This window comes from Mirounga leonina, unplaced genomic scaffold (assembly GCF_011800145.1).
Source record: "Mirounga leonina isolate KUSES-001 unplaced genomic scaffold, KU_Mleo_1.0 Mir_126, whole genome shotgun sequence".
NCBI classification, from domain to species: domain Eukaryota; kingdom Metazoa; phylum Chordata; class Mammalia; order Carnivora; family Phocidae; genus Mirounga; species Mirounga leonina.
Genome location: NW_023270314.1, coordinates 28114945 through 28128613, shown reverse-complemented (window position 1 = coordinate 28128613; position 13669 = coordinate 28114945). Strand labels below are relative to the sequence as shown.

At 45.8% G+C, this 13669-nt stretch overlaps 1 protein-coding gene and 1 long non-coding RNA gene across 2 annotated transcripts in view; both read left to right on the top strand.

Moving 5' to 3' along the window:
• LOC118008892 overlaps window positions 1–5409 on the top strand; it is a 31723-nt gene extending 26314 nt beyond the window's left edge. Inside the window, exon 3 of the long non-coding RNA XR_004678760.1 lies at window positions 5294–5409. This is a non-coding gene — a long non-coding RNA (uncharacterized LOC118008892). The remainder of the gene's footprint in view (window positions 1–5293) is intronic.
• Window positions 5410–6421: 1012 nt separating this feature from the next.
• On the top strand, window positions 6422–13256 carry TUBA1C (tubulin alpha 1c). The gene is made up of 4 exons (XM_035002745.1): window positions 6422–6530; window positions 9368–9590; window positions 9753–9901; window positions 12168–13256. The coding sequence occupies exons 1-4, from the start codon at window positions 6528–6530 to the stop codon at window positions 13140–13142; spliced, it is 1350 nt and encodes a 449-aa protein (XP_034858636.1). The 5' UTR covers window positions 6422–6527; the 3' UTR covers window positions 13143–13256.
• Window positions 13257–13669: the final 413 nt, after the last annotated feature.

Sequence of the window (13669 nt, the reverse complement as noted above, 5' to 3'; positions counted from 1 at the left end):
TTTATTTATTTATTTATTTATTTATTTATTTATTTATTTATTTATTTTTTAAAGATTTTATTTATTTATTCATGAGAGACAGAGAGAGAGAGGCAGAGGGAGAAGCAGGCTCCCAAGGAGCAGGGAGCCTGATGTGGGACTCGATCCCAGGACCCTAGGATCATGACCTGAGCTGAAGGCAGACGTTTAACCATCTGAGCCACCCAGGCGCCCCCAGTGTGTGACTTTAGATAAGTTATTTAATCCCATGAGCCTCAGTTTCCTCTTCTGTAAAATGGAGGTAACAAACATCCCTACCTTATAGGATTGTTGTGAAGAATAAAAAGTTAAAGCATGTAAACTCCTTGGTCTGGAGATGAAAGCCCAGATGGTCCTGGTACTAGGTGGTGGAGATGCTGGGGAGGGCAGTAAAGGAGTTGGGGACTTTTTTTTTTTTTAAAGATTTTATTTATTTATTTGAGAGAGAGAGAATGAGAGAGAGCACATGAGAGGGGGGAGGGTCAGAGGGAGAAGCAGATTCCCTGCCGAGCAGGGAGCCTGATGCGGGACTCGATCCAGGGACTCCAGGATCATGACCTGAGCCGAAGGCAGTCGCTTAACCAACTGAGCCACCCAGGCGCCCGTGAATAAATAAAATTATTAAATAAACATTGCTATAAATAGGGAAGGTTTCCAGACTCCAGGTTATGGTCCACTTACTAGAATAATAATGTAGATAATTGAAGAATTTGAGTACAGTAGCTCCTTTTAATCTTCTGCAAGAGAAGTTAACCTGTCTGTCCTAAAGGGGTGGGGGCAGGGCAGGGAACAGAGGGAATGGTTACTCGTTACGGGAAAGATTAGAAAGAGCTCAAGGTAAGAAGGCTTGGCTGTCCACAGAGTGGAAATATTGGGGAAGTCAGTTGTTTCAGTTAGTCACTGGGAGGAGACAAGTCTGAGGTACTGTATGTTCACAGAATGTAAAGCAGGTTAGAGCAAGCCAAATGACATGTCTTTGGAAATAAAATGTGAAATTTCCGAAATGAAAGTCAGCCTTCTCTGGTAGTCTCCCGGAATGCAACAGGTGTAAAGAGCCCCCGTGAAGGGGAAGAAGTCCAAAACACTGCTCTGGCCACAGGGGAGGAGACTGTTGAAAGAATGTGTAAGAAAGTTATAAAGGTTGCAGATATTTTCAGGATAAAGAAGAGAAAGTGAAAGCTAAAAAAAACTAAGAATTATTTTCCCCATAAAAGAAAACAACGTATTACCTAGAAGATAAATCTGCCCTTCTGTATTTACAAGGGGGTGAAAAAAAGAAAAAAACAAACTGCTTCAGGATACAGAGATTTAAAATATGCTTGTAGGGGCGCCTGGGTAGCTCAGTCAGTTAAGCATCTGCCTTCAGCTCAGGTCATGATCCCAGGGGTCTGGGATTGAGTCCCATGTCCAGTCCTTGCTCAGTGGGGAGTCTGCTTCTCCCCCTGCTCCTGCGTGCTCTCTCTCTCTCAAATAAATAAATAAAATCTTAAAAAATCAAACATGCTTGTAAAGAAGGTGATTTAGCAAGGAGTCCCAGCTGTCCTTTGGAGGTCTTAAAAGTAGGACAAATTCTCCTTTTTCTTGCTATATTAGTAGTAGTAACCTTGTCTTAAAACAATACATTCAATAAGTGACTTTTCTAGGGTTTCCTTTCCTTGTGAACTAGTGCCAGTAACAGGCTAACGGAGGGCCTAGAAAGCATGTTAGGCATTTATTCTGAGTTCCACCTCTTATGGTTTAGGGTAAGTTATTTCAATCTCAGGACCTTATTTCTCACAGTTCTATAATAAATACCTTTGTTAACAACTTACCTTTGAAAACTTCAAGGCACTATTGCAGTACAAAATATCTTATTGTAAATTGCTATAAAGCACAGTATATCCATACCATTATTATTGTAACATGTAATTTGTAACTGAACACAAATAAATTCTTTAGCATTACTGGTATCCTAGCGTAGAAAACAGGAGTCAGACGGAAAAAAGATAAGGTTCAGTTTCCTCTGAATTCTTTCTGCTTTACTAATGTTCTGTGGACATATTCTATGACAGTGAGCCAGAGAAGGCATGCCACTTCTTTCTCTAATACATTGTAAGTCTCCAGCAAAAGCCCCATCTGTATTTATCTAATGTACTGGTGATTCTTAGAAGAACCTGACTGAATGAAACATTTTTCAACTTTGCCCGTTTTGGAACAGCTCATATGTACAGCAGAGGGCTCAAGTCACAGTATCACGGAATGTCAGGGCTGAAAAAGGCCTTAGAGATGAAACTGTCCAATCCCCTCAAATGCACATGCCAATCTGGGGCCCAACAAGGAGAAATGCCCCTCCAAAGTTCTGTCGCCAAAATGGCTGAGCAGCGGCTCTCTGTTAATAACTCAACATGTTGGGCGCCTGGGTGGCTCAGTTGGTTAAGCGACTGCCTTCGGCTCAGGTCATGATCCTGGAGTCCCGGGATCGAGTCCCACGTCGGGCTCCCTGCTCAGCAGGGAGTCTGCCTCTCTCTCTGACCCTCCCCCCTCTCATGCTCTCTATCTCATTCTCTCTCAAATAAGTAAAATCTTTAAAAAAAAATAATAACTCAACATGTTTGTGGTGAATCCTAGAAAATTTCAACTAGAAAGTAAAACTGTCTTCTGCCTCATCTCACTCAGTAATTTTTTAGACCCATAAAGACCTGTTTCCATAAAGGTTACATTTTTAACTGTCCACTCAGGAAAGAGATTTTTTTTCCCCTCCAAAACAATCCAGAAGGGGGCAACAAACTTAAATACAGCTCCCAATGCTTAAAATGATTTTATTTATTTTTTTAAACAGAAGTTTATTTTTTTAGGTTTTATTTATTTGAGAGAGCGAGAGCATGAGCAGAGACAGAGGGAAAGGGAGAAGCAGACTCCCTGCTGAGCAAGGAGCCCAGTGTGGGGCTTGATCCCAGGACCCTGGGATCATGACCCAAGCTGAAGGCAGGCGCCCAACTAACTGAGCCACTCAGGCGCCCCTTAAAATGATTTTAAAATGCAAGAAGATGCATCCTCATCTCTAATTTTGTCCTCTGCCACCATCACCTTCAACAGTAACAGCTACAGATTTTAGTGCTTTGCTGTGTGTATATCTATGTATTTTTTAAATCTCATTTAGTCCTCACAACAGTGTATCCCACCTATAAGTTATATATTATCCCCATTTTATAAGGGAGGAGATTTAGAGAGATTACAAAATTTGCTTAAGGACCCACAGCTAGAAAACAAAAACCAGAATCTAAATCAAGGTAATCAGGACTGCAAAGCCCTTAAACATACTGAAGTTCCTCAGGGGCTATCTACTTGAATATGATAGAGAATGAGAAGAAAAATAAAGGTATTTTGTTAATGAATTATATGAGAAACATAATCTAAAAATAAAATGCCTACTATTTTTAATTTTTTTAAAGATTTTATTTATTTATTTGTCAGAGACAGAGAGAGAAAGAGAGCACAAGCAGGGGAGCAGCAGACAGAGGTAGAAGCAGGCTCCCTGCTGAGCAAGGAGCCCGATGCGGAGCTCGATCCTAGGATCCTGGGATTATGACCTGAGCCAAAGGCAGACGCTTAACCAACTGAGCAACCCAGGCATCCCCAAATGCCTATTATTTTTAAATTGCCACACTGAACTATTCTCATTAGGGTTACTAATGACCTCCATGTGGCTAAATCTAATGGTCATTTTTGAGTTCTCTGCTTTCTTGACCTATCAGTGGCATTTGACCCTGCTAGTCATCCCTTTTTCCTTGTTTCCAGGACCTCACACTCTTGGGTTTCCTAACTTACTGGCTGCTCCTTTTCAGTGTCCTTCACTGGCTCTTCCTTTTTTCCCAGAGCTTAGTACTTGGTCCTCGTCTCTTATGTTTCTACACTTACTCCAGTCACATCTCGCCCAATGTCATGACTTGAGGATGGCATTTAGATGTCTAGCTCTACCCAGATCTCTCTTCTTGGAGATCCAGACTCTCATACCCAGCTGTGTCTTGGGCATCTCTACCTCCACATGGACATCAACATCTCGACTTAACATCACCAAAAACAACCCTTGATATCAACACCCTCCAGGCCTGCCCCATTCTCAGCCTTTTGCCTCTGTTGATGGCAAATCCATCTCTCACTAATTCAGGCTAAAAACTAGAGTAATCCTTGGCTTCTCTTTCCCTCACATGTGAGCGTTTGGCCCTATCGATAGAAGGTAGTCAACTCTAACCACTTTTCACTAATTCCTCTGCTACCACTCTGGTCAGAGTTTTCATCATCTCTCAAAAAGGTTATGGCAATGAGTTATATCATCTTAAGATGTCTTCCTGCTTCTACCTGTGCCTTACTATAATCTATTCTCAACACAACAACCAAAGAACCAAAGTGATCTTTTAAGAAAAGGCAATTAGGTCATGTTGCTTCTATGTTTTCAATCCTACATTAGCTCCCCATGTCAGAGTAGAAGTCACAGGACTTGCAGTGGCTTACGAGAAGCCATAAGATATGGCTCCTGTTTCTTCTCCAGCCTCCTCCTCTACTATTCATCTTTTCCAGCCAAGATGGCCTCCCTGCTCTTCCTTCCAGGAACACTAAGGGCTCACTCTTGCTTGGGGGGGGTGGGGTGGGGGGTGGGTAGAGGGGTCCTGTGTTCCAGCTGCTCACTTTTAGCCACTCGGGTAACCTCTCATGACCTTCAAGTGTCTGTTCAAATCTCAGGTATCATTAAGGCTAACCCCATCATCTTGTTTGTATTGCAACCCCTCCCCCCACTCCACCCTCTCAGCACTCTCATTCCACTTTGCTCAGTATTTTCCTATAGCCATCCTATGCACTCATCACCTTCTAATGAATTTTATGATTTACTTATTTACTGTGTTCATTGTTTCTTTTTCTTCTTATCCCTCCTAGAACATGGACTCTATGAGGCAGAGATCTGTCAATTTTTGTTCACATGTGTATTCCCAAGAAATCAAACTGTGTTAAATATATTGGTGGAATGAATTAAAAAGTTGAAATGCTTTACTAATTAAGACTAAAATATTTAGGAACAGACTAGGATGCTAGTTATTCCAACTTTCAGAATATCTTGCCACACAATAGGTGATCAACAAACATTTGATGACGGAACTGTGGTACTGTCATTTGAAAAGGAGTCTCTGTGCATATTCCCACAGCATTCACTTTGTGTGTATGAGTTGGGGTGTATCTTGAGTTCTGCCTATTCTGTACCCCAAACCCATTTTTCCTTTCATTTTGCCTTTTTCTACTTCAGGAAAAAGCCCTGTAACTGCTATTCTGTATAACAGTCACTCTTGTTCTCTGAATATTTCCATAAACTCTAGCACCCAGAGAGGGTGAAGAGCTAAGATAACACGATGAAGTTCCAAAAAAAGAAAAAGAACTGAAATAAAGGCTGTTTCTGAGAAATAAACCTTTGCAGAGACGGTCAGCGCGGTATATTGACCCCGAGGCTGTACAAGATAATGAAGGCTTATGGGCGGCTCCATAACTCCAGCTGTGTGACCTTAAACTAGTTTAATTCCGCTGAGCCCTCGTTTCCTCCTCTGTAAAATGGGGATAACTCACAGGGTTTGTCCTAAGGATGAAATGTGATTGATATAGTGTGAAAAACCAACTACTCGGAATAGTAAGCAATCAAAAGTGGAAGCTATTATAACGAACCGATAAAACTGCTTTTGCACCAACTGGAAGGAGACTGTTGTTAGGGACAAAAGGTTCATTTTTCAAAAGGCAGGAAAACGAGTAAAGAAGAGAATACGGGCTTCAGGCCAGCTGGTGGTAATTAAGAGCTGGAACCCAGAGCTGGAATCGCCCAGCCGCAAGAGGAGCCGCCGCCAGGGCTTTGAAAGGCGGAAGGGGCGGCCTCGCAGATCGGCGGGCGGCTGGCAGGCCCGGCCCCACCGGGAGCTGTGCGGCGGGGACTGGCTGTCGGTGTCGCGGGCCGCCGCTCGAGGGTCCGGAGACCCCGGGGCGGGGCGCGCTGCAGGAGGGGCTGCGCTCCCTACACCTGCCCCTTTCCTCCTGCGGCTTTGCCCACCTGACGCCCCCGCCCCCGGAACCCACCGGGAACCCGGCAGATGCTTCGCCTTCCTCTCCCTTCCACTCGCCGTCTCCGTCCTCTCCCCGCCCCACCCTCCCTTCCCTGGCCCCGGGATGTCTCCTCCCTTCCTAGATCGGGCTCCTTCCGTAGAGTTTGGTTTGAACTTTTGAACCCACCAATCAGCGCCGCGCGGCCGTCCTCTCTCCGCGGGCGGGTGCGACTCGGCGTCCTGCCCGCGGCCGCGGGCTCGGAGGCGGGGCCGCAGCGGCCGGGGCGGGGTCAGTGGCCCGCCCCCTGGCCACGTGGCCCGGGAAGGGGTATATAGGGTCCCTCGGGGGCGGTTCTTCCTTTTCTCCCCTGGACTCCTTGGTAGTCTGTTAGAGGGAGAACTTTGTCGCTGCCCCATCGCCTGCTCCCGCCCCGAGGAACCCTATAAGTCTCAGTCATGGTGAGTGGGGGTCCCCGGGACGTGGCGTGGGGGTGAGAAGAGCCCAAAGGGCTGGTGGAACCCGGGCGCACGTGGGCCGCGTCCCGGACGCCTCCAAGTAAACTGGCTTCTGATGGCCAGGCTGGGAAGGCCGAGTTCACCGGCAAACTTCTCTTCGGGCTCTGAAGCGCGGCCAGGACACTTGCCTTTGGTGGAAGTGGAAAGCCCTCCAGAGCCTAGTGAGAGGGCCCGATCCTAGGGAGAGGACCCGCCACAGCCGAGGGCGGACCAGGGAGCCTTCACACTGGCCCCCAAGGACTTGTGAAAACTAAAAATCCCTCCCGCCGTAAGGAATGACCTCACTTTCCCGGTGCCTTACTCACTCCGGCCCCGAAGGTGCGTCCACTCCCCGGCGCCTCCTCTCCGGCGCCCGGTGACTCCCTGCTGAGTCACCTGTGGCTCGTCCCTCGGGAGAGCTTCCAGTTGCATCAGTTCACCTGAAGGATGTAGGCAGGCTGCTCCTTTTAAAGGAATTATTAACCGTCACCTTGTTTAATTTGGCAGTTCTAATGTTAATGTAATGGGATGTTTATAGCTGAAGCTTTGTACTTAGGCCAGGTTTTTCAAAAACGTGTCCATAAAAAGATATTTTCTTACAAAACCGCTGAGTAAACAAGTACTAACAATGTGTTTCTTAGAGAAGGTCTGTTAGGGGTCTGCGTAAAATAAATCCTGTTTTTAAGCTAGAATTTGTGTATCAAATGTTTCAAAATAGTATCTTTTTTTTTTAAGATTTTATTTATTTATTTGACAGACAGACACAGTGAGAGAGGGAACACAAGCAGGGGGAGAGGGAGAGGGAGAAGCAGGCCTCCCGCCTAGCAGGGAGCCCGATGTGGGGCTCGATCCCAGGACCCTGGGATCACGACCTGAGCCGAAGGCAGACGCTTAACGACCAAGCCACTCAGGTGCCCCTCAAAATAGTATCTTTAAGGAAAAGGGGATGCAGTGAACAGACCAGTCACCCTCTTCAGAGACCACCACAGTTCTCAAAGCTAAGTCTCGCTGTAACAAATTGAGTGCTTTTCAGCAAGGGAGGTGGGAAGATACTGGTAAAAGTGTGATTCAGAAAATAATGGGGCTTTTTAAAGAAGGGCAGGAGAGCACCAGCCGCAGACGGATTTAGGCAAACACTGGCTAGATTAATAGTGTTTCACAAGAGACGGTGGCTGCTTGTCCAGTGAAAGCTAGACTGAGTCCATCACCTGTGTCTCACTTCATCTCCCGAGTGGCCAGGGGAGAGTGGAGGGAAAGCAGTGGCCATGGTCTAAATGAGAAAGCAATTAGCCTATTGCACAGTGAAAGTGTTTTGGGCTTAAAAGTCAATAGAAGAAACGCTTCATTAGAATGAAAGGCTTTTCTCAAATACTTGATCTCCTCGGCCCTGGAGCTGTCATGGACCGATCTCTCTCTCTCTCCAGCTTTCCTGGGCTGTAGAATTTCCAAAGTCCAGTTAAAAGGTAAACATGATGCAATGGTAAATAGTCACAGGTTCATTAGAACAACCAACTCCCCTTTCTCCCACAGCCCTAGAGCTGGGCAAGTAGACCCAGGTAATAATGAGCCCGGTGATGTGGTCAGGAGACCATGGGTGTTTTATGAGGAGTGTAGGCGGGAAGGAGAGGGCCATAAGTCAAAGCTTGTGGGTGATTGGGGTTTTTATTATCTCAGGTTATGAAACTAGGCCCTATGAGATCTTAGTGGTGTTGAGTTTTCTCTAACTAGTTTCCTGTTAGCAGCTTTTAAAAACTTGAAACCCTCTTATTTGGGGAAAATGTAAAGGGAGGTAGATATTTGGTGTCAATATTTTGAAAGTCCTCTGCCAGTCTGCAAAGTAGCTAATCTGACTTATGGTGAGATACAGTAACCCCCCATTTTTTGTTTTCCTCTTAAATCTGGAGGCATAGATCCTATGTTCATGGCCTTATTTTACTAGGCAGGAATGAGTTTGGAAACTTATAAATGATCTTGTTCATCAAATAAAGGAAAACATTTTGCCAATATCATTAAATTCTTGATACCATAGACTTTTCCCCACAGTGCCAGAGATAAATGTGTGTATATGTTTTGGTAGGAAACAACTAATTTCTTAAGCTATTAGTCAAGTCTTGTTGACACTTCTGGCTTTTATTTCCATGTATCGCCAACCCTCCCTACTCAAGATGTGTTGATAGTGAAGGAAAAATGTTCTTCCTTACGATTAAGTTCTTCCACAGGGTTAAAAAGCTGCTCCTGACCACAGTTTTTTAAAATACAGCTAACTGCTGCTTATCTGGCATTTTCTCCATGAGTCATATGGCTGTAGTTTGCTGGTTTAAGCTGGTTTTAAAGGGAGAGGGAGAAGCTCTTGTCTTTTAAAGAATAGGATTAAAGAGGGACCAGAATGAGCTCAACAGTTACACAATCACACAGAATGAGTCAGAACTGCAAAGGGGAATTTTGCATGCCTTTAAGGAATCAGCAGGCGTATTTCCCAGGAGCTGGAGGAAATGTATTGCTATAGAACAGCTTTTATCTTTCTAAAATGGTAGAAACCTGACCTTGAATATCTAATGTGACTACAAAGCAAGGGTCTGATCTCTGGTCTTGCCTAGTAGTTCATTAACATATCTTTGGTTTTGCAAAGCATTTTCTCCGAATTAGTCAGCAAAGGCTTGTGAAATAAACCTTGGGCAGGAGTGACTTCCAGAAAGGTGATTATCTATCCCAAAGGTTAATTAGTCATTTAGGTGTGAATCATTCCTAAATGTCCCATCTGATCTGTCCTATTCTGACATTTTCCTCTCTTCTTCCCACAGCGTGAGTGCATCTCCATCCACGTGGGCCAGGCTGGTGTCCAGATCGGCAATGCCTGCTGGGAGCTCTATTGCCTGGAACACGGCATCCAGCCCGATGGCCAGATGCCAAGTGACAAGACCATCGGGGGAGGAGATGACTCCTTCAACACCTTCTTCAGTGAGACGGGCGCTGGCAAGCATGTGCCCAGGGCCGTGTTCGTAGACCTGGAACCCACGGTCATTGGTGAGTTGGCCTCAGTGACCCCCATGAGCTCCCGGGGTGAGACAATGGAGGGGGGGGTGTCTGGGACAGGAGGTCTGTCTTGAGGCTCCGCGGACACCCTGGGGTTGAGCGGGCTTGTGCAGGGGGTAAGTGAGGGGTGGCTGCTCTATTTGCCTTTTGCAGATGAAGTTCGCACCGGCACCTACCGGCAGCTCTTCCACCCTGAGCAGCTCATCACTGGCAAGGAGGACGCTGCCAACAACTACGCCCGAGGGCACTACACCATTGGCAAGGAGATCATTGACCTAGTCTTGGACCGCATTCGGAAGCTGGTAGGTTTATTCTCAAGAATAAAGTAAATAATGATCCTAAGGAAGACATTGGAAATACGTTCTTTTCATCTTAAACACAGAACTGAAGCTGAGAGTTTTCTCTTACAGCTTTAAGAGAGACCATACTGTAAGAATCCTTCTTTGCACACTGAAATGAGCTGTTGAGTGCCCACTCAGTAACCGAATTTTAAACTGGATGGTCCTGGGTTATGCAACAGCTATTTGGGGCAGGGTTAAGTGCTCCATTGCCCATTTCTGTGTCTTATAAGGCAGACTTGGGCAATTGCTCAAGGCAGTTAGGGCAATTTACCTAAAGTCAAGGTGAGAACCAGGGAGCCTTTTAACATTTTTATTGATATTTAAGACCATTAAACATCCTTGTTCATATTAATCAGCTTCCCTGCTTCAAGCTCAGATGCCCCTTTTTAGGTCATCTTAGTCACATTGAGTAAATAGGTGGCAGACTGTGACATACTGATTGATCAAACTCCTAAAAAAAAAAAAATGGATTACGTTATGTTTGGTGCCTTAATACAGAAAGTTTAGAGCACAAGAAGCCAGTATAACACAAACTAGAAATGGCGGACACTGGAAACTTCCACAACATTGAAAGTGGAGTCAAGGGAGCTCCCTTATTACAGAAGCTAGTGCCAGTCATTGAAAATTGGAAAGTATTGAAATCTAAACACAGAAAGCAGGCTTTCTTTTCCACTAGAGCTCAGGGCCATGTGGAGTGGCACTGTGGCAGAAAAATCTTCGGTGACAGTATTAACATCGGTAAAGTTGACAAGTGTTTTGTTTGGGTCACTTTAATTAAGAATCTGGCAATCAGATGACTCTTTGCTCCTCAGGCATGTGGGCAGCTTGTAAGTAATTAACCAAAAATCAAGAATAAAAGCTTGGGTAGAGTAGCTTGTCAGGAAAATCCCATTCTAAGCCTAGCCACAACTGGTCTAGTCTGAAAAGAATGGCCTTGCATCATTCACAGCTTCAGACTTCCAGATGTTTATCATAGTCTTCCTAGCAAAATTGGGGTTCTGGTTCCTGTGTTTACAAATCAAGCTTCAGTTACAAGCATTGACTTGGAAATCAGGACCTGCCTTTAGGGACAAATAAACCTAGTGAAACCCATCAGGGGTTCTGGAGTAAAGTTGATTAACTACCAGGACACCTGTATTTGTCTTTGGTGTTATTACTGTGTCCGTAGGAGGCTTAGTGGATTTAATTGGTACTATGCATCTGCCCTGTACATTGATCCCATTCAGAGTGTGGACCTGCAGGAGAAGGAAACTGAGGGATTGGTAGAGGATTCTGCAAATCTCAGCACTTTTGAGAAGTGAGGATTGTCAGCAGAAAACTTTGAAACGTCAAAATCATCCTTTCATAGAATGGCAGTTTGTTAACCAGAATGGCGCAGTTAAGTGGTAGAAAGCCCCAGTGACAGTAGATCTCATGGAGCTCTGGTAGCATGTCACCTTTTGCAGAGTCCATAGGCTTTCTGTTAACTAGTGTTCACTGTGTCAAGCACTATTCTAAGTACTCAATTCTCAACAACCCGAGGTAGGTTACTATTCTCCATTAATAAATGTGAAAACTGAGATTGGGAAATCAATTTGGTCAAAGCCACACAGCAAGGAACTGGTAGAGCCGGATCTGGACGCAGCCTGACTGCTAACACCAGGGCATTGGAACTTGGCTGTTCGGTCATATTCCAGCTCGGAAAGCAGCTGCCAGATCTTTATAAGACATCTATTGTCCGGGCTGGTGGTCCCAGGCCTGCCCTTGGTAGCTCTCCAATTGTGAGAAGTTGCCCTTGCCTGCAGTCACAGCAAGGGCACCGGAGGTCGCCCTCCCAGTTACTCAGACTTGGGCCTTGCATGCATTCCAGACCTCATGATTCCTCTGTTTGTGGAAATGAAAATAGTTCATTTTTAAATAGCCATTTAGCAGATTCCCCCCAGGAACTGTGAAAAGTTTCTCTGAATTTTAGTACTTAGGAGCTCGTTACAGTTGCTCTCTTAGCAAATATTGTTCAGAAGATTTAAAAAAAAAAAATCTTGATCAGGGGCGCCTGGCTGGCTCAGTCAGAAGAGCGTGCGACTCTTGATCTCAGGGTCATGAGTTTGAGCCCCACATTTAGTGTAGAGATTACTTAAATAAATAAAAACTTAAAAAAAATTTTAAAAACCTCGATCAATGTAATTATGGATTCAGAGACGTCATTGCAGCTTTCACCCAGGCTAAAATTGAAACTTTTCTTTTGCAGGCTGACCAGTGCACAGGTCTTCAGGGCTTCTTGGTTTTCCACAGCTTTGGGGGGGGAACTGGTTCCGGGTTCACCTCCCTGCTGATGGAACGTCTCTCTGTCGATTATGGCAAGAAGTCCAAGCTGGAGTTCTCCATTTACCCAGCCCCCCAGGTTTCCACAGCTGTAGTTGAGCCCTACAACTCCATCCTCACTACCCACACCACCCTGGAGCACTCTGATTGTGCCTTCATGGTAGACAATGAGGCCATCTATGACATCTGTCGTAGAAACCTCGATATTGAACGCCCAACCTACACTAACCTTAACCGCCTTATTAGCCAGATTGTGTCCTCCATCACTGCTTCCCTCAGATTTGATGGAGCCCTGAATGTTGATCTGACAGAATTCCAGACCAACCTGGTGCCCTATCCCCGCATCCACTTCCCTCTGGCCACCTATGCCCCGGTCATCTCTGCTGAGAAAGCCTACCATGAACAGCTGACTGTAGCAGAGATCACCAACGCATGCTTTGAGCCAGCCAACCAGATGGTGAAATGTGACCCTCGGCATGGTAAATACATGGCTTGCTGCCTGTTGTACCGTGGCGACGTGGTTCCCAAAGATGTCAATGCTGCCATTGCCACCATCAAGACCAAGCGCAGCATCCAGTTTGTGGACTGGTGCCCCACTGGCTTCAAAGTGGGCATTAATTACCAGCCTCCCACTGTGGTGCCCGGTGGAGACCTGGCCAAAGTACAGCGAGCTGTGTGCATGCTGAGCAACACCACAGCCATCGCTGAGGCCTGGGCTCGCCTGGACCACAAGTTTGACCTGATGTATGCCAAGCGTGCCTTTGTTCACTGGTATGTGGGGGAGGGCATGGAGGAAGGAGAGTTTTCCGAGGCCCGTGAGGACATGGCTGCCCTTGAGAAGGATTATGAGGAGGTTGGAGCAGATAGTGCTGAGGGAGATGATGAGGGTGAAGAGTATTAACCTGTCTGCTACGATTTTGCACTCCGTTGTCTTGGGACTGTCTTATTTCTGTTCTGGAAGCTGTCTGTTGTGGCCCTAACTTGTCAATAAAAGTGGTGTTTCTGTTTTAAACGTCATGCTGCTTCTGTATCACAGTAAATACTAGCCCCACTTACTTAAGGCCATTTGGGGAGGGAGGAGGCTGGCACAGGATCTGCCCAATCATTTGATGGACACGGCAGGTGGCTTCAGTGCCATGCACTGTGCTAAGTGGTTTGTCTGTTTCACTGCAGATCTGGATTGATGAGCGGTGACAGAATCATTGTAAGCAAGGCAACAGGCTCAGATGGGACCAGTGTCTCTCAAACTTCAGTGTGGATGTGAATCACATGTAGATACTAAGATGTAGACCCAAATCTGAAGGGGAGCTTTGGGCACTGCATTTTTAACAAGCTTCCAGCTCCTCTTGGTGTGCTGGGACTACATGTGAAGTAGCAAGGGGCTAGGTGACCTAGCTGGTAGATGGTGGGGCCATTCAAGATGGTGGG